Source organism: Cryptococcus neoformans, chromosome 1 (assembly GCF_000149385.1).
Source record: "Cryptococcus neoformans var. neoformans B-3501A chromosome 1, whole genome shotgun sequence".
In the NCBI taxonomy this organism is placed as follows: domain Eukaryota; kingdom Fungi; phylum Basidiomycota; class Tremellomycetes; order Tremellales; family Cryptococcaceae; genus Cryptococcus; species Cryptococcus deneoformans.
Window position 1 is genome coordinate 845,551 of NC_009177.1, and position 26,950 is coordinate 872,500.

Here is a 26,950-nt window from a genome sequence, read left to right on the forward strand (position 1 = left end):
GAACATTTTATTTCGATCAGAGGGGATTCCGCGTAGCTTTGGTTGCTCGGGATTTCTCCTGCTTGGTCACCGATGCGCGCTATGAAAAATGCACCCCATGTCATATAATACCTCCGAGTCGACCCGACGTGAGTTGTCCCATCCTGTGACACGATTCGCATTACCTCTTGGCTAATTGATACCTCGAACGATTTGATTTTTATGTACGCCTTTCCCGCATGATCCCGTTTCTTCCGCACAATGCAGGTATACCGCGACATCCTCTCAATTATTACGTACCCTCCTCCAATGTTCGATGTCTCGGCCGGCCTTCTTCTGCGGGATGATATTCATCACGCCTTTAACCGCCTTGAGCTATCTCTTTACTTCCACGTGAGTCGATCAACTAGCTTGGATTGAGGCGAAAGTACTAATTATCTTGACGGGAAGGACGGCATCTATTATCTACATTGCTTTATCCTGGGACTTGAAGCGGCGCGCGAGCTGCATGGCAAAGTGCTCAGGTTCGACCACTTTCGTGGCAAAGAACCAGACAAGCCCGATCCGAGGTTTCTTCGATGGCATTATAACCAATGCGTCAAGGCTCGTATCAGGGGTTTTGCTGTTGGGATGGAGCCACCAAGCACTAGTTCAGCAATTTAGACAAACACATCTTCATAAAGCTCAGTATCCAAAAGAGCATGTTTTGGCCGAGGAGCTCACTTATTAAGGTTTCTTTGCGGAGGCTCTTCTGATCGGCTCTACAAAATCGGCGGGGAAACGTGGTCTACTCTTCTGGAGAAATGTGTGGGATGACAGAAAGAGGTAGTAGCCTGTCTACCGGCCGCTAGTATCCCTTGCGGTAGACAGGCATATATTACTGGCTACATACTGTCTCTCACTCATATCTTGACTGGTCGAGGATGAATTTGACTGAGAGGACAAACAATAATAATGACAGAGATATTTCAGGTTACTTTTCCTGATCGGCCAACAATAGTAGAGACTCGGTTTTCTACGTATCTGCAGGCAAGATCTTCTAAAGGCGTTTTCTACGTAGTAAAGTATTGGGCAAGGCGTTCTCAATTAATATAGAAGAACAAAATAAAAGTCTTAATTGAATGGCCTACAATTCCCCGGCAGCAGCGGGGGTGTAGCTCATTTGGCAGAGCGCGTCATTAGCATTTTATTGCATTAAAATTCTTGACGAGGTACTGGGTTCAATTCCCAGCTCCTCCATATTTTTTTCTTTTGGTGAATCTGTTGTCAAATCCAACATGGGAAGTTCCTTAGAAATGAAAAAGAGATGTAGGTGGTTACCACCAGTATGTAGCCCAACTGGTCGACTTGTATCTTCAGGTCTTATTTGAATGAGCATTTGCACTAAGACAACAAATCTTTAAACTTAGAATCAAAAAGCCATGGAGGAGCTGGGAATTGAACCCAGTACCTCGTCAAGTCTGTAAAAGTGGCCAAAAAAAATAAGATATGTCGACATGTCATGAGAATGGCGGAATCAATTGGGTCAGCGAAGTGAGCGTTCAGACTTGCGCGAGCCTTTTTTTGAAGCCCGCCTATTATTACGCAGTTGTCAGTTGCCGGATCAACATCTGATTGTCAACAACAGCAGCCAACAGCGAACACCTCGCTTTCGCCGGAACAAAACGGTTATTCTTCTTCATTGTATCCAGCTAGCCATAAATCTTTCGGTTTCCGCTATGGCGCCAAAACAGCGTCGTGCAACCAACTCCAAAGCCAAAGCGACACCGACATCTGTCACCTCTCCGCCCGATCAATCATCACCAGTACGCTCAAGAGGCGGGTCATCATCCCTCTCCCCGATCAGGTCACCGCAAGAAAACTCCGACTTGGAGGACAACAACGAGCGGCATCCAGGGACCAACGGATCTGGATTGAAGGCCGAAGACGAAGGGTCGACAGATTTACTTGATAGAGATGGCGATTTGGAAGAAGTTCATGCCTGCCCGGACAGTATTACATTTCGTTATCCTTCGTCGGTTCCCGATTTTACCATCCTCAGTCCACGTGAAAAAGCTTTCAAAGTAGCGAGGTTCTTACATTGTACAGCCCCTAGTTGTGCCTGCACTGGCCTTGAACCTCCTGCCGGCAGAACGATCCGAATAACCAAACATGATTCCAGCAATGAGGACGAAGACGATGAGGACGAGGATGACGATGTATCTATGGAGGACTCTGAAAATCCATTGGATTTTGAAGATAAGAAAGATGAATGGAGGACGAAAGAAGGGTGGTGGAGAATATGCGGAAAGTGTGGACACGGTTGGGAGAGTGGGGGGCATGTCTGGGCTGATGATGTCCCTCCGAAAGAAAGGACAAGAAGAGGCAAGGTTGTTGGGAGGATAGAGGAAATACTCGAAGTAGGACTGCACCGTTATCATCCGAGAAGTTGACTGATCAGCCTCTAGGATGAAAACAAGCTCGTTGAATTCCCCACTCCTCAACCCGAATCCATTTCTTCCCTGTTGAAACAATTGCACGAATTTGTACCCCCGCCTGCCGGGAAAACGACCATTTCTGCTCTTCCTCCTCCTGTTGATCTTTCTACCCCTGATGATGATACGCAAGAAGATAATAGTGACGGCGAACGACCGCGAAAGCGCCGACGGCAAGCAAGCGAATCTACTCACTCTGATATCGAAGGAGAACAGCACCGAGGTCAGGGGAAAAAGAAACAAGGAAAGGGCCCTGCGAAAGGCGCTAAACCGAGGGTACCCCGTACTGTCGTCCGAGGGGCGCATGGTTTTATTCCTATGGCGACGGACCCCGACGGCAATCAGCATGTTGAAGGACACCTCCCCATTAGTGCCGGAGGTACAGGGGCTGATGAAACCTTTGAAGAGGAGGAGGAGGAAGAGGAGGAGCTGTCAACAGCTAAACGGCCAGAGCTGGATGAGACCGAGAGAAGAAGGAGAACAGAGATTAAAGTCAAGGAAAAAGAAAGGGAAGAAGAGCTAGTCAGCAGGTTGGCTGCTGGTGTCAATCCGGAGGATGCAGGAGGGGCAGTCGAAATTTGGGAAGGGATTGAGCTGGTAAACGAACCACATACCGCTCCGAGAAGGATTAATACTGATGAATAAACAGCAAAAGCTTCCTCTTCGGCCGGCCGCGATTGAACAAGCAAATCGAGAAATCATGCTACCCGTCGTGTCCTCCCGCAACCCAACCCCGGTCGCCACCATTCTACTGGTTGGCCTCAAGAATGTCTTCCAACGTCAACTTCCAAAGATGCCTAGAGAATACATTACCCGCCTAGTATTGGACAAAAATCATATCAGTATGGCGATCGTTAAACGAGGGTACCGGGTAGTAGGTGGAATCTGCTACAGGCCCTTTGAGGCTCGAGGGTTTGCGGAGATTGTTTTTTGTGCCGTAGACAGTTCCGAACAAATCAAGGTCAGTCAGTGTTCAGCCACTTTCATCATTGTCGGGCTGATGTCTTAATAGGGTTACGGGTCACATCTGATGAATTCGCTCAAAGACCACGTCCGAAAAGCACACCCAACTATCAATGTCTTCCTGACTTATGCAGATAATTATGCTGTGGGATATTTTAAGAAGCAGGGTTTCACCAAAGAAATTAGCTATCCGCGTGAGCGCTGGGTCGGTTACATCAAAGATTACGAAGGTGGGACCATCATGCAGGGGCGAATGCTGCCAAAAGTCAAGTATATGGAGGTCCATCAAATGTTAGCGGACCAAAAGGCTGTGAGCTACGCATCCTATGACAAATGCTCCTTGTTAATCTAATTCCTGTAGGCCATAATCGCTAAGATCAAAACCTTGACCAAATCCCATATCATTCACCCGGGTTTACAAATTTTCAAGGAACGTCAACCTGATGAAGAAATCAAACTCACGAAGGAGCAAGTTCCTGGATTAGGTAAGTTATATTTGTATATATCATTGTGTACACACCAACGGGCTGACACCGCCATAGCTGAAAGTGGATGGAATCCCGATCTTGATGATATGTTCGCGCGCCTTCCGTTCTACGCCTGTCTGAGGTGAAAGCTAATAAAGAGTGGATCGGTATTAGCGTTCGCCAACCAAAGCGAAATCCATACCATGTTCTCCTTCAACATGTTCTGAATGATCTGCAGAATGAGCCTTCTGCATGGCCTTTTGTGAAGCCTGTGGACTCAAGTGTAGTGGCGGACTACTATGATGTAATCAAGGACCCTATGGGTGCGTGTAATATTTTTTGTTTCCCGCCTCGTTATGAAACGCCTGACCCCATTCATGCAGACCTGTCCACCATGGAATACAAATTAGAGAACAACCATTACGAGTCTATTGAAGGCTTCGTTGCCGACGTGAAGCTCATGTGTGCAAATTGCCGACAGTATAATGGCGAAAAGAGCACCTACACCAAACAAGCAAACTTGTTGGAAAAAGCTCTAGATAGAATCTTGAAAAAACGGAAATCAGTTCTGGCTGACTGAGGGGAGTGAAAAGAGGGGTAAAGCGCATTATAAAGTGTACGCTAGTACATTGTGACATACATTTCAAGCTGTATTTTACAGGATATGAGCGTTTGATTTGATAGTAATTAGGGTGTTCAACTGCTGATCATCCAACCACAAAAACGTTGTTGTAATGCATTGAGATGGATTCATCGATAGATAGACCGTTTCATGTGTAACTGATGATGAGAACTCTTCTATCCATTATTTGCTGATGTAATGTTCTGATATACCCGCAACTACCGGCTGGTTTATTTATGTTTCGACATTTTGCCATCGCTCGCTTGCCTTTCAGTACTTACCTGTTCGATCCCATCCACTTGACTGATGTAATACCCTTTTTCCCCAAAGGGGTCTAGCTAGGTCGAGATAGAAAATAAGCTCAGATGCCGAGCCGATTGAAGGTGATTATTGGATTGATGAAGGTAATGAATATTGAAAGGATTTCGAGATTACGGGCATATAACACAAAGAATCCTCACGGCGTGCATTCCGACAAAACGTTATCAATCGTCACGGAAACATAACTATGTGCAACAAACATGTACAGACCTGCTTTTGGTCATTAATGACAGAGAACACACAACAATTCCGCATCTACTATTTTTTGGAAGGTGTTAAAGTACCTGAAGTCTGGGTCCCAAGCTCTGCCATACCAACAACAATGTCACCGTTTTTGCTTTCCGCTTCACCGGCTTTCATTCCATTGCCTTGCCCTTCTGCCTGGAGTTCAACCGTCTCGCCAGATTGCAATCTGGTTTTGATTATTCCTTTGGCTGTAGACTTGAGTATAGCCTTTCGACCCGTCCCCGCCACGTCAATATACACGACCGCAACGTTCTTGACCGATCCTCCGATCAATGCAGTCAGTTCGCCTGCATCCTTTCCAAACTTGTGGCCGGCCGCTGAAGACGCTGCAACAGTGCCGCTGTTTAACACATCATGGGCAGTGGCCTCTAGAGATGTGAGTACCACTTCGCTTGCCAAAACCACCCTGCTGAGCAATCCTTGTTTTTTCTTTGGCTGATCACCTGCTGCAACCATGCTGGTTGACTGCTGCTGAGCCTCCTTTTGCTGTGAAGTCTCATATGAAGGTGGATTCAAGGTCTCCTTTTCAGCGATCAATGACTGGGAATGGCTAGGATAGTCAATGGCCTTGCCCTCACTTAGAGCGCCTGGCGCATCTGGAGGTAGCGAGCTTGTCAGATCTGTTGCTTTCGAATCCCCTATGGGACGGCTGGGAGGGATGTTTGGCTTATCCATGCTGTTTTGACTGGGTCGAGGAGGAAGAGGAGGGGTACTTCGATTGTATCGCTGATAGGCATCTTTGGCTGGCTGGAATCCATGCGTATAAGTTTTCTCAACGGCACCTTGAATGACCTTTCTGATCGTCAGCAGACACGTTCACTTCCAAGATATCTGCGGCTCACTCCATGAAGTCTGTTCAAAGTCGATTTAGTCACAGTGGCTGTTTTGACAGAGGCACTGTGAACCTTCAAGAATCCCTCTTTTGTTTGAGGTCCAAATTGTACAGGCTCAGTTCGAGGGGTAGTGTTTTTGATATAGAGATCGGCCCCAGACAGCATTTGCCGAGACGTCCATTCCCCAAATGACAAAATTCCATGGCTGACATTATCAATACAAATTACTTTTGAGTTTAAAATTACAATAGCTCACCTTAACGAATTGGCGCCTCTCAACAGCCAATCGTCCAAATCCTTCTCCGGGATCGTTTTCACTTTTACTCTCAATGCTTCTTGGCCTTCTCGGAATTGCTCGAAATCGAGTACAACGGGGTTAAGCTTCGATTCTTGCGCGATTTTTGAATCTTCCTGGAGTTCCAATTGCTGATCCATTTCTCCTATGATTTCTCCATTGTCCTCGTTGACAAGTACAAGCTTCCCGCGAAGCTCGTCAGGGGCAGTTTGAGATGGCTGACCTGTGTTTCGTGCAGTAGAAATCCCACTCAAGGCCGTAGTCTCCGGAGCAAGACATCCATATTGATGTAGCAATGACTCCAACGACTGTAGGCTTTCTAAATCTGACCCAGACGTCGGGTAGGGGGTACTGAAAAGAAGTGAAGCACCCGGAATGTCTTTGGAAGTCATTTCGTAGGTAATTTTATCTCCTTGAACATAGGGCTTGAACATCTGTCCTGGGGTGGCGACAAGCTCAAATGTGGCTCCAACATGAAGAACGAGCCAGAAATCTTGAGTTGGTACAGGAGGATCAGAAGGAGACGGTGCGAATGGATTGGCGGTCTGGTGGCCAATTTCTGGTGGAATAGGAAGAGATACACATTGGACACTATTCGATATCAGTGTGAGAGCAGCCACTGGCTCTTTGATTGGGCACATGCCTGAGCTGTCCTTTCGCCAAGTCCATTTCTTCTCCCTCAAAAACCTACCTGTCAGCACGGCTAAAAGCGAGTTGACTCACCTGTTTGACGTTTGCATGATCTATGGTTAAAAGGACATATGCCTCCACCCCTTCCGACACTGGCGAAAATGTACCGCTTTTGTGTGGCGAGACTGACATGGTGGTTGGACGGGTGGCAAGAGAGACAGAGATGGAATGGGTATGGAGGCGATCTGTTTAAGGCGTGGCCGCTGATATAAAGAGGCGGGGCGGGGCTCCACTGGATCTATTTATTTGTTATATACCGGGGAAACGAGCACGTTCTGTAATAACAACGCATCGCACCCATCATCCACGAAGCCAGCAGCAGCAGCAGCAGGCGCGCTCTGGCATTCCCTGGTCCGAAAAGGTGCAGCAGGCGCTGCATTCCCACAGTGCCATCATTGCATCTGTTGGTGGCACAAAACGTTAGCCGTGACGCGTGACGTCAACCTGCAGCTGAAATCTCATCTGCTGGAAAGCGAGAGTAAAAAGGTACGCGACCTATTGTCGATCCCTTGGCCCTGCCGCGTCGAAAAGAAATGGCAACGACGCATGGATGATCCGTTTCACGAACTACATGTCACGTGATCTATAGCACGGTGATGATTGGCAGCGCACTTGGCGGAAATGGGAGTAACCCGGTTACTTACAACGAATGTTCTCGCTGCCATCGTTCTACATGACATTCGGTAGTCAGTCAAGTATACCACTTAACTCTGGATTATTGGCGAAGCCACCATGCTCTATCTGAAAAATTATATCGTCTCCGAATACTCGCATTACTCCGGAATGCTTGCGAATCACAAGAAAAGTACATGCCGCAAACCAAACTGATGCGTGAGAGAAGGACAGGCAAAGGGATCGTGATAGATGTCCTGGTAAAGATCGAATGTAAATGATTGCGTATGGTCAAGGAGGAAGAGAAGCCGTGAGTATACAGGACCCATCTAGCTTTTTAGTGAGGATTTTTTGATCAGCCATATCTCTCAGGCCCACCGGAAACTCTTATAATCTAGCGTTATTAACATTACACCAGACTCCTACACCTGTTGGACCGCGCCGCTTCTCTTCCCGTGGAGCCCCCAGTCAATCACTGGGAGAAATCTGGATACAGCACGAGAAACAAGGAAGCATTTCACCCGCGATTTCAATCCATCATTACAGCTGATCTCCGAAAAGGAAAATAAAGGCAACCACGGCATTCTGAACGATGGACTTTATCGGCGGCTTGTCTGTCCCCATCAAAGTGATCATCACCTTGTATTAAGACTGTGAATATTTTATCTTGTCTGTCCAGCTGTCAAGGCGAGCGCCATACGGATCACATGTCAAAGGTCTCTGGTACCCGCCAGGGATCTTGGGGACTAATTACAAATCATAGGTGGCTGACAGCAACCACCATAAGCAGCAAAACCAAAGAGGACGGTAGAGGAGCTGTATAAAAACTACCGCTTTCTGACGAAGAACTAGACGGACTGGCTGTCGAGGATTGTGAACTAGAAGTGGTAGAAGACGAAGTGGCAGAGGCTACTGTGGAGTTGGAAGCGGGGTTGACGTTCAGTCTCACAGGCTTAACTGAGGAAATGTCGATATTGGTGTAATTGTTGGCGTACAAAGGGAAGTAAGGGAGATTTTGGTCACCTTCTAAGGGGTTAAAGGTGTCCAGACAGTAGGACGAGGCATCAGAATCGAAGGGCCAGCTAAAGGTCGCCGACGTGTAAGTGAGAGTATCACACTTCAACCAGATAGATAACTGGATCGTTACTTACATTTTTTCAGAAGGATCCATTGGAATCCAATTTTGAGCAGCCGACTGTGTCCAACTCCATGGTCCAGCAAGCTCATGGTGAACTGACCAGAATATCCATCCAGCTCCAAGCTCATACACATCTGACTGAACCTCCCAGAATTGGCGCAGAAAGAGAGATGCCTCGTATGTAGAGGTAAAATTGGCGATGACCTCGTCCATGGTAAGGCCCCAACAAGACTGATAATCCACACAATACGTGTTGACGCCCCTGTATAATATGAGACTCGAAAATCACCTGAAAAGCAAGTTCACTCACAGAGCAAATTCTCCAACAATGACGGGGAAATACTGCTGGGCTTCAGCGATAGAGGCCGATAGGGCACATATTGTGTCCAAGTGCTCTTGGTATGACTTTTGATCGGCGCCACCAAAGGCATCATAAATATCTATGGGCCGTCAGAGGGTATTCAACAACAGCACGGCCCCAGTACTCACGGGTATCAAGCGCATAGTTAGTCCAGTTCAAGCCCAGACTTTCTTCTCCCCAAAAATACTTCCAGTTCAAGAGTGGTTGGAAAGCGTCATGAATGACGACCATTACTTCATTGGCTCCGTCAATGATGTTTTCGTTTGCTCGGACGACCTGGTAGCCTTTCACGTAGAAGTCGGCCAAAGTATAAAAGTCCATTCCGCGTGAGCTGTATTCTAAGATGTAAGGCTAACGCGAGGTAACAGAGTCAGCGTTAGGGATGATATGGAAGGTTGGAGGAATCGACCCACCTCATTCGTTAGTTCGATGGCTTTAACGACACCGTCGAATTTTTCTGCTGTCACATACTGTGTCATGTTTGCGAGTGCTTCCATGGCTCTATCCATGTTCGTGCTGTTCAGCTGAAACTCTATCGGTCCCTTGTATCCTTGGTTGTCTTGGCCGTTCGCTCCCCCAGGAAGGCCATGGAGATCCATCATGACGTCTAAACCGTACCAGCTGGACCAGTTCAGAGCTCTTTCAAGATAGGGGAGCTGTCCTTGAATATAACTGCAAATTATCAGCATTGCCATAATTCTCGAGTTGGCTTACGGCTCGTAATCCTCTGGTGTTGTCCATGCCCAGTATCCCATGGGTATCCGCACTGTGTTGAGAGAATAGTTTGCGAATCTCTTGAAGTCATCCTCAGTGATGTAAGTATCCCAATGTTGCTGTAGTCTTGCAAGGCACTCATCCTGTCCCAGAACTAGACAGAAAGACCACTGCGAAGACAAGAATTAATTTTCACCCAGCCAACGCCTCTTGAAACGCGCGACACCTACTTCGTCATTGAGATACGTATCTCTGACAATTGATTCCTCAAAAAAACTGGGCATCATCCAATTCTCCAAGATGAACCATCCACCCAAATTGACTCCTCGCACCTTATCGCCGTCTACCGAACCCGTAGGTGTGCCACCTGGCTCTGTGTACCATGATGAAAGGGCGCGTGTCGAGCGCGCAAAGAAGGTTGCGAAGATGAAAACCGACAGAACATTGGTCCACATCTTCCACGATGTGCGTACGTGGATGGTTTAGGATGACGAGGGAAGCCAAGTCGTAGAGAGAGAGAAGAAGTTTAAAGGTCTGGAGCGTAGCTAAGCTAATGAAAATATTGCGAAGAGGAGCCTAAAGAGCGACTATCTTTTCAGTGTCAAAGAGCGTGTGCGAGACCGGTAGGAGAAAGTAGTAGCAGGGAAGCGTGCGCAGTTTGAAGAAACCGTGCTTTTTACAAAGTCGCCAGGAGCAAATAACTTCGTCTTGGTGTGTGTGCCGTTGTGTCGTGTACGGGGTAATCGAAAGGAGTAGGAATGGCGCCGGCGCCGGTGATGTAAAAGGAGGGTGAGCGTGCAAAGAAGTGAGCTGAAGGAGATTGTTCTGAATGTACGTGGAGGAACGCGTTCAACTTCATTCCGACTTGAAACTTGGAATTCGCCAAGAGCCAAACCAGGACCGGACCAGGCACCCAACCGTCATCCGGAGATTTGGAACCTAAAATCTGGGACTCGGCGTGCCTCGGACCTTTCTTCTTAACAGCCGCCACACTGCGTAACGCCGCTTGTATGGGCGGCATTAGCACCCGGGTGCGATTGTTGTCATCTCAGAGCGCTCTCCACATGCATACCGTGACTCATATCGCGTATCTCACCTAAAAACGTGTCGCCAGTTATAACGATGTCATCAAGGACAAGAGGAAAGCGCGCAGCTGTTGCCTCCCCTCAAGCCAGCATTTCAGCCATCGAGCCAACGCCACGGACACGTAGAGTCCGCCGAGGCCAACCAGACTTGGAAGAATACGAGGAGCTCGCACACTCAAATGTCGAAGATGACGGCGGAGAGGAAGATGCAGAGGGTGAAGACGCTGAAGACGCCGAAGAAGATGACGATGAAGAGTTCATGACCGTTCCCGAGCCTCCGAAGCGCAGCAGAGGGAGACCAAAGGGATCAACAAACAAACGGAAAGCGCCGGTGGAAGACGGGGACACAGATTTGGATCAGGGCGATGAAGATGACGAAACAAGGTCAAAAAGAAGAGGGAGAGAAAGTGTGAGCTATAAGGAGATACCTATAGATGACAAGATGGACGGAGATGAAGATGAAGCATCGACTCCCGGTAAGTCTTGCGATCGAATGATCTGGTCTCAGTCTAATTCAAATATAGCCGCAGTTACTACGCCCCGGCGACGCGGTAGACCTCCTAAGCGACCCGTAGACGACGATGATGATGACGACAAAAACGATTCCTCGTACAAGAAGGAAAAGATTCCGGGTGGCTCTGGTCGAGGAGGCTTCAGTGTCAAGGGTGCTGCAGCCGCTGCTGCTAGGGCCAGATGGGAAAAAGTCCGACGTGAGAGAGCAGAACGAGGGGAGGATGATACTCCCAAATCCGCGAGGAGATCTACCGGGACCAAAAAGCATGCTGTGGGCCCTCCAGCCGATTATAAGAGTACGTGCAGAACTTGTCGATTAATCACGTTGGCTGATGGGAGCAGTGGGAGCCACTGTCTCCATCAAAAATGAGGAATACACTGTTGGCGACGATGAGTTAATTATACCGGATGATCCCAAAGGCGACACAAAAATCGACGCTGCTGGTCGTCTTTTAGGCGATCGAGAATACAAACTTGTCACATTTACCTCGGTCGAACGGCGAAACCCCGAACGCATTTATGCGCTTACTATCGATGCCGCTCGAGCATGTGGGTACTCGGATTCCCTGGCGTTCCTCAGGCGTTACCCCACGGTCCTCAAGTTATCGTGTACCGCTGGCGAACGGGTCAAATTGATCGATCTCGGGCGGATATCAGGAAATTTGAAGCACCGACAAGTGACAATGGTCGCCATGCGGAATGTTTTCAAAGTTATGGGTGCTAAAGTTATCAAAAGTACTTGATGTCATTGTCCAATGGTTATACCAAGCTAACAATGGAACAGATGGTAGGCACGTCGTTGACGATTATTATGAGGATGAAGCCGCCGCCAAATGTGCAGAGAACGGCATTGAACCTGGATCCATCGTACAAGACGAGGAGTATGTCCCATCCGCCAATGTGAACAGCGAACGTGCCCTTCGTTCTGCCCCTGGTGAATCTTCCCGCTCTCTTGCCCATTTGTCGACATTCTACACCGTTGGTGGCCCTACAACGCATTTTGCAGGAAATGGCGTGGATCCATGGACTGACAGTGGATGGGGTAACAAGAGGAGCAGGCTTAGAACAGCGGGTGTGACAGAGGAAGATTGGATGTTGAGAACAGCGGAAGAGGCGAGAGCTGTGGACGAACAGCTAAGAAAATATAGGGAGGAGAGGTTGAAGCTGCTGGAAGGCGTGGACGCCATGAGAGGATGGGTATTCGCTGCTGAGAATGCGACAGAGGGAATGATGGGCAAATCAGAACCAACTGGAGAGACAGCAGACGTGTTTAGAGCACCTGTCCCCATGGAGAGCAAGAAGAGTGGTTTATCACACGAAGTAACAATGGAAGATGTAGAAGACGGTGAACAAAGTACTTCGGCAGAGGAGGCCCTCGAAAATGAGGACGCCGACGTTCACCAAGCTGCCGTTGAAGACAAAGAAGCAGTCATCATCGAAGAGCCAGGGAAATTGACCAGCAAGTATAATTGGGGTTTGGGCAAGAGCTGGCAACCAGGTGCAGTTCGAGCTGCTTATGAAGTGAGTCTGTTTTCAAAAAATCATTCGCACCTAATTGTAGAATCTGACTTGGTTTCAGCCTCACACAAACATGCCCCATATACCCTTGTTCACTCAACCAACCATCGCTTTCCTTGCTCAAGCCAGTCCCTATCCCGTTCTTTCATCATCAACTGGCACACAGCACCTCCACTTTGTTCAATCCACAATCACTGGATCTGCTGCCCGCGGTCTAGCCAGCGTAGAATACGTATTGGAAACGGATGAAGACAGCCAAACGCAACAACGATTAACAATGGTAGAAGAAGCAGAGAAATGGGAACGGAGAATGCGTGCAAAAAAGCATGTAGCTTAGCTGGATACATGTATTACTATCATGTATTATTGTTTACATTTAATTGCTGGTATTACTTCACGATTACCGTCCACGAAAGTCTGCCCTTCTCTTCTCTGCAAAAGCCTTCAGCCCTTCTTGTCTGTCATCCGTATCCAGCAGCCCATTATAGACTGCTCGTTCCAGGTCGAGGCCGGCTTCAAGAGACAATTCCGGTGCTGATGAAATGGCTCGTTTTGCGGCTGCCAGAGCCAGGGGAGCGGATGTCAGTATCTGACGGGCCAAAATGAGTGCGGCTTCGAAAGGGGAGGAAGGAGAAGAGGCGTAAATGTTCAAAAGACCTAATACGGACGTCAGCACAACGAATACGATATAATGATTACCAGCTATAGATAGCAATTCGTACCGATGCGTTCAGCTTCAGGCCCTTGAACGTGACGCCCTGTAAATATAAGTTCCTTAGACTTGGCCATGCCTACGATCCGGGTGAGGCGTTGAGTGCCGCCCGCTCCTGGAATAATGCCAAGCTTAGTCTCCGGCAAAGCAATCTTGGTATTGTCTCCTAAAGCAACAACCTGTCAGCAATGTCCATAAGGGAGAAAATAGCCTCACCGCCAACTCTCAAATCACACCCCAAAGCCAGCTCTGCCCCTCCTCCCAAAGCATACCCGTCAATCACAGCAACAGTCGGGATCGGTAAAGCCTCTAGCTCGGCCAGCAATTGTCTGAGATTGTCAAGGAAGTTCGAGACCTGCATCGGGCTCATAGTACGACGTTCACGCAAGTCTGCGCCAGAACAAAAAAGAGAGGGGTTGGAAGACTGTATGAGAAGTAGACGAGAGCTAGTAAAGATTAAGTGGGAAGCTTAAACTGAATAATCTTGACATACTCTGCGGGATTCAAGGTGGCAAGTGCTTCACGCATCTCCTACGTACAGAGCTCAATACTCAGTATGATACAGCGCGACATGCCGACTATTTGAGCACATACCGAAACCATTTGAACAGTCAGCGCATTTTTAGTAGCCGGCCGATTCAGCATGAGGGTCATAACCTTGTCAAGCTCAGGCAACTTGGCGTCTGCGGTGGTTGAGAGGAGGGGACGAAGGTAGGCGTGGGGCTCGGGGGTGGTCGATATGGTCCTTCCCCATGCGGCGAAGCATCGTTGTTTGGTTAGTGACTTGGATACGTGTCTGACCAATGGGAGGAGCATCGGGATTGGGAGAAGTAGCTGGCGGCAATGGATGTAAAACCATGAAGTGTCCGTATCTATGTCTGTTCATCCCAGCATGCATAACTTATGGAGCAGCAGCAGCGGCCGTAATGACGGGGAATGGATTGTTGTTGGTCACTTGTACAAACAACTTCCGGCTATCCCACATCAAAATCCCGGCCTTCTGCTGTGCCCGCCGGTATTCAGATTACATAATCATAACTCTACCCCACATCTGCCACACTCGCGGCAAGGAGCTCGGAGTTTCGTTGATTTTTCGCCGCGGGCAGCTCATCTTCTTTGACCATATTTCTCGAACTCGACCTTCACCTTCCAATACTAACGAGTTTGCAGGACAGTCAAGGTGAGTGTAGTCCCTACAGACTCAAACCCTCCAGTTCGTCAATACTGATAAGGATCTTTGTTTTACAGATGCAGATTTTCGTCAAGACGTATGTCCCCATTTCGCCCTTCTGCCAAAAAAAACAACGTTTCTATTGAAGAATTTGTTCTGATGGATTATTTGCAGTCTTACCGGAAAGACCATCACCCTCGAGGTCGAGTCCTCCGACACCATCGACAATGTCAAGTCCAAGATCCAGGACAAGGAGGGTATCCCCCCTGACCAGCAGCGATTGATCTTCGCCGGAAAGCAGCTTGAGGATGGCAGGACCCTTTCTGACTACAGTGGGTATTATTCGGCATTGAAAGGGGAGACGAGAAGGAGGATATGCGGGAAGAGCACGAAGCGTATTGAGCAGGAAGGGGGATAGGCCATGTGTGGGACGCATTTGAGCTCCCGTCGGATGAGTGTTGTAGGAAAAGCCGAGAAAGAAGGGGATGATGGGTTTGGAAGCAGAAAGTAACGGCCATGCTGACGTCTGTGTCGTTTGCAGACATCCAGAAGGAGTCTACCCTCCATCTTGTCCTCCGTCTCCGAGGTGGTATCATCGAGCCCTCTCTCAAGGCTCTTGCTTCTAAGTACAACGTGAGTTGGACCTGCATCGTGACGTGAAAGGATACATGGCTGACAATCTTTGCAGTGTGAGAAGCAAATCTGCCGAAAGTGCTACGCCCGTCTCCCTCCCCGTGCCACCAACTGCGTATGTTTTGACTTCCCAGTGACATGTGTCGTCTGGCTGACTAAATACGTCACAATAGCGAAAGAGGAAGTGTGGCCACTCTTCTCAGATCCGACCCAAGAAGGCCCTCAAGAAGTAAACTCGCTTGTATTCTCTTTGGTGTTGGAAGTGGGGCCTTGGGGTACCATTAGTGCGATGTATTCCTTTGCTCGATGCTGCCAATGATAGGGGACGACTGGGACGTGGAACTTGTGGCTGTCGGATCGCGATTGCGTTCGGTAGAGGTACCGGGCAGGGGCCAGGACGTGCATGTTGTCAAATCTGTGCTGCTGTTTTCTTCGAGCTAGATGTGTTTCGCCCACTGCGACGACCAGCAGAACTGCGGTATCAGGTGGCCAAGACAAACTTGAATCTCTTAAAAATCAAGGCTTCTCGTCTCGTGGCCTACAGGCTGAGAGGAAGATTAATAAACATATTCAACAGCTAATTCAAGGATCCGTTAACCCCCACTGGCAGCGTACATCAATGGTATGCACTGTTGAGTTCAACAACAATTGTCATGACCAAGTTCATCAGCTGCTGGCCTGGTACAGAAATCAAGTACCGTAATACGGCCACCGATTTTGAACTGTTGGCTGCTAGTCCACTGAGTAGTTGCGTTTGCAAAGTGCTGTTCGTGTTCTTTAATGGGATGGCATAAAATAAAAAATTGAATTACGAAGCACGGATTTGACACATACATGTTGGTTGTTTGAATAGCAAAAAAGGAAACGACGAGGGTGCGATTCGAACGCACGCGCCTTGCGGCAGAACATCTCGTATTATTAATTCGAATGTTCCGGAATAACCGGGCTATCCGACCTCGCCAGCAAGAATTTCCCTGATGGGCCAACAGTTTTATCTTCATATACACAAAATCAAGAAAACGATTGTTCCTGCTTTTCTCTAAATAAAGGATTGATTTCCATCTTTAGAGTGCTTTATTTAGCAGACTCTTCGGAATACCGGATGATGGAGCGCTTCAAGTGGACGGAGGACATTACTGCGAAAAATGATCGTAGTTTGAGTATAATAATAAGCTGGAGAGATAATGGTATTTTAATTTCTGCAGTCGCCATCATGATACGTAGCGGCCTCCACTCTGGCACGACAGAAGGAGTCCGCCTTGTACTAAAGTCGCGCTTCGTTGTTGTTCTCTTCGTTGTCTCGCTCAATTGTTCTTCCTTTATTGCCCTCTCCTCTTTGCTTACTCCGTGTGTTCTGCACCAGTTTGCTGCTGGTGCCCATCACATCTTCTTACGCATCCTCTTTATCTACACCCATAATCGTAACGTGCAGAGTTCTATCGATAATGGCTCAGCAAGTTGAAGAAATTGAGCAAGACCTTTCTCATATCCATTGGTAAGGGATACGTCAGTGTTTCAATCGCACAGGCTGAACAGCTCCCCCTTTTTGCTTTGTAGGTCATGGCCAGAAGCTATAGCGGTGAGATAACTAGAGTCTTCTCAACCTTATCCTTGCTCAAAATACTTTTAGGCCAATCCTGCAAGATCGCTAGCCACTCCTGATCTAGCGTAAGTTGAAATCATCTCCGATCATTCCAAAATGCTGACCATTAAATCCAGGATGGATTACTTTGCATATTCTCCGTTTTGGGACGCGAAATCTAATAATAATGTGTTGCGAACTCAAAGGCGCATAGAGAATCCGGCGTATGGACATGCAGAGGAAAAGGTGTACGTTAATCATCGGTTACTTGTGGATTTCATTGTGCTTGACAGTTTATGATAGCGAACTTAATGCCTTTATGTCTGGTTTCGAATACGTCGTGGCACATTCTCAACCTCCCGACCTATTTGTGATTCATAGGCGCGAAGTTGAGTCGTCAGGAAAACGTGATAGAGTCACTGGCGCATGGTTCATACTCCATGAGAAGATCTATCAATGTCCGACGTTGTTCGATGTGATGTCTACACGATTAGTACGTTTTGTGTACATCGTTTTCTTCATAGTGTTCTGATCTGACGGAACCGCATAAGAAAAATGCGACGAGCCTCATCTCGAAGACGTTGAGCACCCTGTCAGAGAATCGTCCTCCAGCCAATCCGCGTACTACCACACTTTGGCGCTCTATTCCCTCTGTGACGTCTAATCAACCTGATGGCACACAACCTTCCTCTTTAGACCAGGCAGAAAAGCCGGATGAAGGAAAGAAAGATGACAGCCTCAATGGCAGCAGTCCATTAGATGGATCTGACGGGAAGGCATCACCAGCCGGTCCGGACTGGCACCTTTTCCACGCTTTGCAAGCTACAAGGGCTTCTCTTGTCTCCCTCGAGACTCTTGCCAAGACACCTACCCAAACAACCGATCCCAGAGAAGAGCTGAATAACATAGAGATCGCAATGGATAATCAATTCGGTGGTCAAAATCAGAGCCTGTCTGGCAAGGGCCCGAATGTCAAGGGAGGGGCTGCAGCTGTGAAAAATATATCCGTACCTTTCGTCCCCAAACATAGCGCTGGTCACGCAACTAGTACAACGGGACTTACTCCATCAATATGGGGTGGCTCAGCTTCCTTGGGAGTTTCAACGGCGGCTGTACCAGCGAGAGAAGCGGGCGGGTCACCACTAAAGTGGCCGGGAGGAGATAAGTCTGCCCCTATTGCAGGCGCAACTTTAGCTGGACAGACAGGCCGATGACAGTAATAAAGGTGCTCTAGGCCATAAATCTACTATAATTTCAACAAAACAGCCATTTGTAAGCATGTAATGCATGATTCATATTTATCAGTCGCTGCCCCTTAGTGTGGCGTCGTATTGATGTTATCCCTTCTTGTGGCAAAGTTAACCAGTCTTCTGAATTCTCCGAACGCTTTGGGCGTTTCTGATCTTTCAGCACCATCTGTACTGCCAGACCTCAGTAGTCCTGGCAAGCCAGCAACACCACTAGTAGGAGAAAACAGTGACGCTGAACTGCCAACTGGTGATATAACTGTCCGAGAGATATCGACAGAAGTCGGGGGGTCCATATCGATATGAGTGAGGAAGGAAGTGTCTGAGAGTTCAGAATTGGTTGAGGTGACGGAAAGGAATATGTCGAGCAGGCGTTGTTGGTCGGTACGAGGGGTACCTTTCAGGTCCAAAATCTGTCGAACAAGGGTGTCGGCTCACGTTCAAGGAGGTACGAATAACTTCCGACCTACCTTTTGGAAATTGGTGAATGAACGGTCCCCGATAAGAAGACAATAGTTCTGGACAAAACCTAAGAGATATTAGCCTTAGTGTGGATCGTGAATGGTCCATCCGTACCTTCCGGTGGGTCATCAGGGGCCAGTATGACTTTGAGCATAGTCTCGAGCTGCCCTGTGTTCTTTGTAACGTATTTCGTATAGCTATGCGTATGTCAATTCCGTGAAAGGCCCGATTCCGCTTACATAGTCGTTGAATTTTCAGGATGAGGTTCCGGAAGATCAAGCAGGCAAGCTTTCACAGCTTGGACGTCGAGGAGGATCTATAGCCAATAAATACAAGTCTCTGAGGGATATCGAATGTGCTTACCTGTTCAGCCCCAATTTTCTTTAACGGCCTACTTTTAATCACCGATTGCGTGAATTTCGTTATGACCACTCTGTCATTTCAATATATTAGTATCTTTTCTCTGTGATAATCCGACGAACGTACCCAACAGCCTTGTCAGCAAAGTTTCTAATGTACTTTTTTGATTCCACCCGCCCTCTGACGGCTTCTGCAACTTGCTTGATGCTCCCAACAAGATCGACAACATATGCTGATCGGCCGCTCACGTTTTCCAGATGCATCCAGGGGGTTTTGAGAACAGCAGCGAAAGCGGGCTCGCAGGCTGTTTCAAGCTCGCGTAGGATTGTTGTTATGCACGTTGACATGACACTAGATGATGTCAGCTAGGAGTCCAGCTTTTTTTCGTCGGTTGGACTGACCTGGAAAAGGTTTGGCGTTCGTCTTGAAATGATATTTCCTCTCGAAATTTGGAATCAATTTTGTCTTTAAGCCGCTCCTCAAGCTGTAAAGATGTGTTCAGGCAATACTCTGCTGTATTCAAAACCATGCAAGCTGTCTTCACTTCTTGCAAACTGTCTCGTCCTTCTAAAGACTTTCTGACCGGTTTCAAACCTGCTAACAGAACGTCGTCTTGTCGCCCGACTTCAAGTCAGCTTACTACCCTAAAAGGGTAAGCTCTATGTATCTCACCCGCATAAATCCTTAGCCACTTGGCAAAGACTTGTGAGAGCTTCTTCATGGTTTCACCCTTCGAATATTTTTCACATTGTTCCAATTGCTGACCGTAGAAATAGAACAGTTCCGTGGACGATGGAAGTATTGTGGGGGCGGGTGCGTCTGTCTCTTCTTGTATGGCGCCTTCGACAGACGAACGAGATTTGAGTCCACGATATGCTGAAAGCATGTCCGAGATGGCACTAATAGTTAGCGCGTTAGCACGCCATTTCCAAACCACTGCACAGGCAGCTCACCGATCTTGAGCATCCACATATACACTGAGATACTTATCAAAGACGGATGAGATGACCCATTTTGAAGTTCCGCCCCTCAGCGATAGACTAATAACCTCCTCAAACTATTTTGCCTCAGCGAAGACTTCTGCACCTGCCTTGCAACTTACCGGCATCCCGAATTTCCTTGACATGCCTCCTTCGAAATCCAAAGTTCCTTGCAATGCATCTAGAAGGACATTGACAGCTGGGGTCTGTTTGGCCAGTACATTCGCCAAATCTGATCTGGTGCATTCCGAAAAATTGGCAACAAGAAGGCGAGTTACTTGCCAAGTATCGGGGAATAACATTGCGTCTTCCTCGTCATGGTGCTTGAGGACTCTACGGAACCATGCGTATCGGCGTGGCACATTGTCCAATTGACCGGCTTCGTCAGTTGCACGGAATATTCTGCGGTATTCCGCAAGCTGAAGTTGTAGGTAACGTTCGATTATGTGGTTTCTTCCAGAAGTAGGTCAGAACCAGCTCTTGGTTCTGTATATTGCACTCACCTGAAGTCGCCACCCAATACATCAACAGCCAAACAGACTTCTGAGATGGTCCTTTTGTCTATTGGTTTATTCGGATCCTGCTTGAAGCTTCACGCAATACGGTCAGTAAAGCCCCACAGCGCAAGTTGGACTCACAAGGCATCCATCTCAACAGCCACTTTTTCTTGAACGGTCTTCCTGTCATTCTCAGCTGACTTAAAGAGATGAGAAACGGTAGGGATAGTGGAGAGGGGTTTAAGTGGGCCAAGGAGTTCCATCACTGCCTATTTGCAGGATAAGCTAAGTTCATCGAGAAGATTGAGCTGGGCATACTGCAAGAGCTTGCGAGATTTCCTTATATCGACGTGTAGGTAAGAGCTGACTCAACTGCTGATGAGCTTGCCCTAGTATATAGTTGTAAGCGAGTGTAATTCCTTCTATGTAATACTCACTGAGCATGGCCCATCTCTCCAGCGTTTGTATGGTCGTAGTTAGGTTACTTTTAGCAACGTCCAGACGTTGTATGTCAGATGTGATACCTTTGACAATTGCTTCTGCTTCGGCAGCCTTTTCACGGATCACGTTTATTTGAAGCATGAGTTGCTTCGTCGAGTACATAGTAGTGAGCTATAGCATCCTATATGGTAGGAGAAGAGTACCTACCCCGATCTCGCTTTGAATGACGCTCATCTTGCCTGGATCCTGGTCTCTCTTCAGCTCAGCTTTGAGCCTGGCAATTTCCTCCCGGATCTCCATTGCCTCCAGCTGCAGTTTTGCCTGTATCTGCTTGTGTCGACCCAGCGACTCGGCTGCGGGCGTTTCACATTAGTTGGGCAGGTGTAAGACGACGGGAACTTGCCATCGGGGAACTCCTTCGCGAGACGGTCCATGGCACTCGTGCTCGCTGCTGCTGATGCATGGCCAGTTGATAACTGGGTGCTGGACGATGGCATGCTTGATTTGGGAGTAGAGTCACTTTAGAACATAAATGTTACCGAGATCTTTGTCGTCATCAGTCGACCGGCCTGTCGCGTCGAGCGCGAGTTGGTTTTTGTTGATTCCTCTCAGCTCCAGTCCATCATAATACTATCTATAGAGAGGATAATGGGTCGTCATGGGCGCATTCGACCCAGCAATCACATACGACAGGTCAACATACATAGAGACTGATACGGGTAGTAAGCATCGTCATCTCCCAATACAGCGTCACCGCCTCACACGCCACCTTGCATAGACAAGGTATCACGCAAAGCCCTCATCGCAGGAGCTACAAATATAGTCTTGGGCGGTAAATCTATCATCCAGACTTCCTCTATACTCCGTGGAGACCTGAGGAGATCGGCCGCAGGCCAACATGTGGTTATATCAGTGGGGAGATATTGTTTAATAGGGGAAGGAGCGGTCATTAGGCCGCCAGGCAAGATGTACAAAGGGTTGGTCTTAACAATACGACCATCCTTATACGCTGCTGATCAAACAAATCAGGACGTTCACGTTCTATCCTCTGCGGATAGCAGACTTCACCCACATAGGTCCAAATTGTATCGTTGAAGCGGCGCAAATCGGCAGCTGCGTTGAGATTGGTGAGGGAAGCATCATCGTGCGTCTGTCTACTTTTTCTATCTATGTCATGGACTGGGTCTGAATGCAGAGACAATCTTTAGGGGAAATTCGTTGTTATAAAAGACTTGGCGGTTATCCTTCCTAACACTGTCCTCCCAGAAGGGACAGTTGTGGCCTCCATGTCCGTCTGGGGCGGCAATCCAGGTTAGTTGCTTTTAGCTTCCCTCTAGATTCGGACTCGCTGACGTGTTCTAGGTCGCATGATTGACACTCTTCCTGAAACGTATCAAGAAACAATGGAGGCCAAGTGTAAAAGCTATTATCAACGGTTTCGCCCCGCTCATTAATGTGCCAAAACTCAAGCTGCCACGGCTTTCACTACTTTCACAAGTACAAACTTGTACAATCACTTGTACTGGTACGGTATCACAAGGATGTACAAATAGGATACCATGCATATATGCAATTGCTAATTATTAGTCATTATACACATAAAAGTCATCATCGCCCTTGGAGAAAATATCCCCTATGAGTCGTTTGGTGCGTGACCGTCGTAATGAACCGAGGGCTTAAGCTCAGTTCAGATGGTCATCCACAGATTTTGCAAATTATTTTCCATTCCTCGTAATGTCCATGCTGGTCGGTCGGCTTGACGACCCCATACTCCAAAGCGTATTCACGCTGCCCACACTCATCATCATTTTCTCCCTGCTCGAACTTCGCCTTCTGGGTATTCCCACTCCCGGCGGTGTGGTATATACGGCTTCTGATTTACCTTGAGCAAGACTTTCCATACGCACCGCTTCTCGTCGGTCATACTCTTTGAGGGCAGCTTGTGCAGCCGCTGGATTACTGTTGCCAACGACATAGATATGTTCGGTGGAGCATATAGTGGAATACAGTCGGCTCCAAGGTGATTTTCCATTGTCAGGGGTTTTTGTCATGGTATCCTGAACATTACTTGTATCGGCAGATTTGGATATCCCCATAAGCTTTAGGGTTGCTTCCATTCTATGTCTTTCTCGTTTGTCTTCTTCATCTTCTTCCGTAGGTTCAAGTTTGCGACCAGTAGTGGCTCCCTTTTCTTGTTGCAGGGGGGGTGAAGTTGAGCTGATAGCACGTGAAGCGAGCGTAAGTGGTCGCAAAGCTGGTCTGGGAGATCCGGGGCTCGTGACTCCACCAAAGCCGAAGGAGCGAAAATCAAGAGAGAAGCCTCGGCGAGCCTATCACAAATCAAGATGAGCAACGGCAAACTGGCGTGTAGGATGGTACGGTGTGCAAAACCCACCCTTTTTTCTTGCTTGGCTACCGTAGCCCTGGACGGTTCGACTGAGGTAGTTAGGGGCGAAGGCAATAGTACCTCTTCAACTACAGGTGTCTTCTCGGCCGCCCCAGAAAATGTTCTAGCCATTATCATACTTAACGGCCTGCCTCTCTTGTCCTTTGATGAAGCAGAGTCTTGAGAGCTAGCAGAGGCTTGTGAGGTCATTTCTGCATTAAAAGCTTGAGCAAAAGGGGCAGCATTATGTTTGAGAGGCGTTTGAATGGCAGAGACGTTTCGTGAACCAGCTGGGCCGGTTTTATAATCAACTGAAAGAATATGCTCAAACCCTTCTTGAGCAATGATGCGGTCAATTATCTTATTAATAGCCACTTTTATTAGTGTCTGTACATGTAGGGTGAATAGGGTCTCAATACCTTTGAACAATAAAGATTGAGTGCTTTGTTGGTGTCTTTAAGTTGCTTGATCTCATTCTCCAATGCTGAAACTCGTGATCAGCTTCAATATGATGGTGGCACAGAAGACTTCCGCACTCATACCCTCGGTGTTAATGTCTTTTTTCAGGTACCCCGGCTCTCTTTCTTCTTGAAAAATACCCAGTTCAGAGGCCAGATTTCGTCCATTAAGAGGCGAGTAACCATTATCACTGGCTATTTTGCCCCGTCTGCTTAACGGGCTTTCCAGAAGTAATCCTTCATTCAATGGCTCTGGTTCGTGCCTTTCATATCTGTCTTGCAATTGATCAGCATTTAAGAGACCATCTTTTTCTCTAATATCTCCATTGAGTGTTCTTTCCCTCAAAAATAACTCCCAGGCCTCGTTATCTTCCTGTAGAGCGTTATTCAAGTTTTTAAGTTCTTGTATATCTTGGGTGAGAGTGCTGTTTTTGGCCCGGAGGGTCGTACACGACAGTTTGAGGGAGGCAATTTCATCTTTCAATGATGATATAGTACCGTCTTCGCGTCGCTGTGCAGCTATAGCTGGTGCAACTGCAGTTTTATGAGGCGTTGATAGGAGTGAGTTGATGCGTGCCCGGAGATGCGCTTCCTGAGCTTGGAAGGCGCGTCGTTCGGCTTCAAAAGCCGTTTCCTATTTATCATCAGAAGAACGAGTGTAAGTTATCTATCGCTATAACCGAGGTTTTCGTTATATCCACTCGCCTGGTCAGCGTACCGCTTTTGAGCCTCCCTGATCTGCCTTTCAGTCTCTGACACTCTTTTACGCAGTCTGTCCAAGAGCGCATTGCGCTCTACGAGGTCAGCTTCCATACGGCCCTGCACCGAACGAGGAAATCAACATAAATCAGCACCACTGTTGTTCCTCTCAGCTATGCTGATTAACTTGCTTGTTCGTTAAGAGACTCATCGAATCGAGATTGTAAAGTCGCCATGGCTCTAGAGAGTTCGCCAATATCTCTTTCAAGCTTGTCTCTGTTATTTTCCAGCATCTCGATCTTCCCTACCATCTGCAAATCCAAACTAACCATCAGCGAGTTTCTTGGAACACGGTGTATGTTTAAAGGATCCACCTTGTCTTTCAAATCCCATTCGCCTCTGAGGGCTTGTACGAGATCATTTCTCGTGATCGCTCTCAACTGATCGTCGCTTTTGTCTCTTAGACTGTCCCACGCATTGTCCTCTGTTGTGAGGTTGGGCGCAATACGTGGGGTGATGGAGGGGATTCGCTTCCTGTGCGGTGGGAGTGGGCGAGAGAGAGCCATACGGGGAACGCCTGGGAAGAGAGGGAAGAGACGAGGGGGAAGAGGAGGAGTATAAAGGAGCAATGAACGAGAAAGCGAGAAACGCGCTCAGAGCTCACACACACACACAAACATACAAACGAAAGTCAAACAAGCTTGTATAATATGCATTTATACCCATTTATACCCACTTCTACATCTACTGATATTTCATACATCGCCATCCTCATTCACTAACCGCTCACTTTCGCAGAGGATCGTCCTTCTCATTCTTCGGAGTCCCACCAGGCGTGTCACCCGGGGTTTCCTCGCCTTGAATCCACTTGTCCAGGAAACCATGATCGCGAATCGCCACTCCCATAGCGACGCCTTCACCTGAATCCTGGTACTCTGGATTGTCCAGATCATGTTTCACCCATCGAAGGTCTGTACTATCCATCTCGTCCTCGGGTGGCGGAGGTGGTGTACTGTCAACGGGCGGTGAGGGTGGCGAGACCTTGACGCTAGGTGTGATTCGGGGCTTGCGCTTGTCTAGACCTCGTTTCAAAGCTTTACGACCACCGAACGACATGAAACATATGGAGATGATGACTGCGACATGGCCGTACCAATACATTCTGTTCCAAGCGCCGATGGAATCTTTGAAATTGAGCAAAAGGAAAGGCGCTACGAGGTAATTGAGCGTGGACTGCACCGAAATCCAGCCAATGAGGTCGTACACCCGCTTTGGAGGACCAGGTTGTGCGGTTTCGGAGGGAGGAAGGAAATATGGGCGGACATAACGACGGAATTGACGGCCAAGGGAGGTCACGAGGCCGCCCATAAAGAAGGCCACTGCATGATTAGCAAAGACCAGAATACCCAAAACTTACGGTAGTAGCCCGGACTGATGCCATGCTAAGTCGCTACTTATTAGTTGCAGCTCACTCACGCCAAGCAATCACCTACCCAGAATGCAGAGGTCAAGAAAGTTGCCATGCTTTCTTTGAACCCTGGTTTCTTTCCTTTCTTCGTAACTCGCTTGTAAACTACATCTCTAAGCCATACCTATAAAACAATGATAAATGAGCCACGTAACAAATGCAGGCAGATGACTTACGTTGGTGCGGCAGTTCCAGCTATCAAAGAGTATTTTGAAGCTCTCTGCGGTCTCAATTCCTTTGATATTGATATTACGAACCCTGTTCCATAAGGTTCTTCCAGTCTTGGGGTCATAACCATTGAAGCCAATGCCTGTGAGGATACAAGCACCCTATGATGAAATGAGCGGTGTTCAGCACTTCCGTCAATGTAGTAATCCCACCTCTGACAAGCTCCAAACTGCATAGTACTTTGTTCTGGCTAGCAGTCCTGCAAGCTGAACGAAACCGAATTTCCTTGTCCACCCCCAGCCAGTCCAGATGGGACTCAAGACATTCTCATAACTGTACTTATCGCCGTACAGGGCATAAACTCCCAGAAAGAACAAGCCGATCACGAGGTGAAGGTACGCCACTCTCTTACGGCCATATGGAATCCGGCGTTTGGTGGCTTTTGCCTGTTCTGGGGAGGAGCCAGCAGGTGGACTACTGTAGAGTCGTTTGTGAATCAGGGCGTCGTACGTGGCATAGTCGAAGGAGGGCCCGACAAGGACAGAAGGGAAGAAAAAACTATTCGAACGTTGGCTATTCAAAACAAAGAAACGTTTTACAAAATGGCTCACCAATAACCCAGGAAAGCGACCAAGCTGGGAATTTGTATAAGCCTCGTCGCCAATTGATTGGCATCAAGCTCCTGCGCTGTAAGTTTCCGTCCTCAAAATGCTCGAACGCACCTCTTCTTTTACTTTTCCATCATGTACATTCCATGCAAATGTGGAGAGCTTCATTACAAGCACCATTTGGCTGCCTGTGATTTCGATTGTGGAGGCAGGCAGTCCTAAAACAGATCGCTTTATGTGGCTACAC

General features: G+C 47.9%; 11 protein-coding genes and 2 non-coding genes across 13 annotated transcripts in view; 6 read left to right on the forward strand and 7 right to left on the reverse strand.

Moving 5' to 3' along the window:
• Positions 1-1,126: 1,126 nt before the first annotated feature.
• CNBAt060 lies at positions 1,127-1,218 on the forward strand. The gene is given in 2 exon segments: positions 1,127-1,164; positions 1,182-1,218. It is a non-coding gene; the product is annotated as a tRNA-Ala (tRNA).
• Positions 1,219-1,697: 479 nt separating this feature from the next.
• CNBA3150 (hypothetical protein) lies at positions 1,698-4,463 on the forward strand (the record flags this gene model as incomplete). Its single annotated transcript, XM_773222.1, has 8 exons — positions 1,698-2,378; positions 2,427-3,050; positions 3,103-3,414; positions 3,466-3,726; positions 3,778-3,901; positions 3,959-3,992; positions 4,058-4,206; positions 4,267-4,463. The coding sequence occupies 8 exons, from the start codon at positions 1,698-1,700 to the stop codon at positions 4,461-4,463; spliced, it is 2,382 nt and encodes a 793-aa protein (XP_778315.1).
• A 621-nt stretch (positions 4,464-5,084) lies between these two features.
• On the reverse strand, positions 5,085-7,022 carry CNBA3160 (hypothetical protein; the record flags this gene model as incomplete). The annotated part of the gene is made up of 5 exons (XM_773223.1): positions 5,085-5,843; positions 5,885-6,110; positions 6,162-6,791; positions 6,844-6,887; positions 6,924-7,022. The coding sequence occupies 5 exons, from the start codon at positions 7,020-7,022 to the stop codon at positions 5,085-5,087; spliced, it is 1,758 nt and encodes a 585-aa protein (XP_778316.1).
• Positions 7,023-8,259: 1,237 nt separating this feature from the next.
• CNBA3170 (hypothetical protein) lies at positions 8,260-10,170 on the reverse strand (the record flags this gene model as incomplete). The annotated part of the gene is made up of 7 exons (XM_773224.1): positions 8,260-8,584; positions 8,654-8,902; positions 8,951-9,080; positions 9,130-9,352; positions 9,415-9,673; positions 9,716-9,885; positions 9,946-10,170. The coding sequence occupies 7 exons, from the start codon at positions 10,168-10,170 to the stop codon at positions 8,260-8,262; spliced, it is 1,581 nt and encodes a 526-aa protein (XP_778317.1).
• Positions 10,171-10,837: 667 nt separating this feature from the next.
• On the forward strand, positions 10,838-13,168 carry CNBA3180 (hypothetical protein; the record flags this gene model as incomplete). Its single annotated transcript, XM_773225.1, has 5 exons — positions 10,838-11,276; positions 11,325-11,609; positions 11,656-12,048; positions 12,098-12,834; positions 12,893-13,168. The coding sequence occupies 5 exons, from the start codon at positions 10,838-10,840 to the stop codon at positions 13,166-13,168; spliced, it is 2,130 nt and encodes a 709-aa protein (XP_778318.1).
• Positions 13,169-13,231: 63 nt separating this feature from the next.
• CNBA3190 (hypothetical protein) lies at positions 13,232-14,359 on the reverse strand (the record flags this gene model as incomplete). The annotated part of the gene is made up of 5 exons (XM_773226.1): positions 13,232-13,488; positions 13,554-13,709; positions 13,760-13,989; positions 14,037-14,074; positions 14,138-14,359. The coding sequence occupies 5 exons, from the start codon at positions 14,357-14,359 to the stop codon at positions 13,232-13,234; spliced, it is 903 nt and encodes a 300-aa protein (XP_778319.1).
• Positions 14,360-14,791: 432 nt separating this feature from the next.
• CNBA3200 (ubiquitin-60S ribosomal protein L40 fusion protein) lies at positions 14,792-15,580 on the forward strand (the record flags this gene model as incomplete). The annotated part of the gene is made up of 5 exons (XM_773227.1): positions 14,792-14,811; positions 14,889-15,046; positions 15,256-15,347; positions 15,403-15,462; positions 15,521-15,580. 5 exons carry the CDS (start codon positions 14,792-14,794, stop codon positions 15,578-15,580), a joined length of 390 nt encoding a protein of 129 aa, XP_778320.1.
• A 632-nt stretch (positions 15,581-16,212) lies between these two features.
• On the reverse strand, positions 16,213-16,308 carry CNBAt080. Its single transcript is given in 2 exon segments — positions 16,213-16,257; positions 16,269-16,308. It is a non-coding gene; the product is annotated as a tRNA-Ser (tRNA).
• Positions 16,309-16,792: 484 nt separating this feature from the next.
• Positions 16,793-18,143, forward strand: CNBA3210 (hypothetical protein; the record flags this gene model as incomplete). Its single annotated transcript, XM_773228.1, has 6 exons — positions 16,793-16,842; positions 16,905-16,926; positions 16,978-17,015; positions 17,067-17,177; positions 17,233-17,422; positions 17,481-18,143. The coding sequence occupies 6 exons, from the start codon at positions 16,793-16,795 to the stop codon at positions 18,141-18,143; spliced, it is 1,074 nt and encodes a 357-aa protein (XP_778321.1).
• A 101-nt stretch (positions 18,144-18,244) lies between these two features.
• CNBA3220 (hypothetical protein) lies at positions 18,245-21,413 on the reverse strand (the record flags this gene model as incomplete). Its single annotated transcript, XM_773229.1, has 16 exons — positions 18,245-18,589; positions 18,647-18,705; positions 18,753-18,835; positions 18,878-18,954; positions 19,002-19,071; positions 19,125-19,349; positions 19,400-19,610; positions 19,671-19,897; positions 19,952-20,055; positions 20,101-20,431; positions 20,482-20,568; positions 20,617-20,744; positions 20,794-20,864; positions 20,913-21,063; positions 21,124-21,269; positions 21,320-21,413. 16 exons carry the CDS (start codon positions 21,411-21,413, stop codon positions 18,245-18,247), a joined length of 2,409 nt encoding a protein of 802 aa, XP_778322.1.
• A 161-nt stretch (positions 21,414-21,574) lies between these two features.
• Positions 21,575-22,370, forward strand: CNBA3230 (hypothetical protein; the record flags this gene model as incomplete). Its single annotated transcript, XM_773230.1, has 5 exons — positions 21,575-21,638; positions 21,695-21,893; positions 21,946-22,060; positions 22,125-22,227; positions 22,279-22,370. The coding sequence occupies 5 exons, from the start codon at positions 21,575-21,577 to the stop codon at positions 22,368-22,370; spliced, it is 573 nt and encodes a 190-aa protein (XP_778323.1).
• Positions 22,371-22,631: 261 nt separating this feature from the next.
• Positions 22,632-25,025, reverse strand: CNBA3240 (hypothetical protein; the record flags this gene model as incomplete). The annotated part of the gene is made up of 6 exons (XM_773231.1): positions 22,632-23,246; positions 23,312-23,721; positions 23,794-24,394; positions 24,466-24,579; positions 24,651-24,770; positions 24,834-25,025. 6 exons carry the CDS (start codon positions 25,023-25,025, stop codon positions 22,632-22,634), a joined length of 2,052 nt encoding a protein of 683 aa, XP_778324.1.
• A 220-nt stretch (positions 25,026-25,245) lies between these two features.
• Positions 25,246-26,950, reverse strand: part of CNBA3250 (hypothetical protein) — a gene marked incomplete at both ends in the record, with an annotated part of 2,173 nt that continues 468 nt past the window's right edge. The window contains 7 exons of the mRNA XM_773232.1: positions 25,246-25,838; positions 25,877-25,890; positions 25,936-26,051; positions 26,104-26,256; positions 26,308-26,653; positions 26,707-26,777; positions 26,818-26,944. Of these exons, the coding sequence (XP_778325.1) occupies positions 25,246-25,838; positions 25,877-25,890; positions 25,936-26,051; positions 26,104-26,256; positions 26,308-26,653; positions 26,707-26,777; positions 26,818-26,944 (1,420 nt within the window). The remainder of the gene's footprint in view (positions 25,839-25,876; positions 25,891-25,935; positions 26,052-26,103; positions 26,257-26,307; positions 26,654-26,706; positions 26,778-26,817; positions 26,945-26,950) is intronic.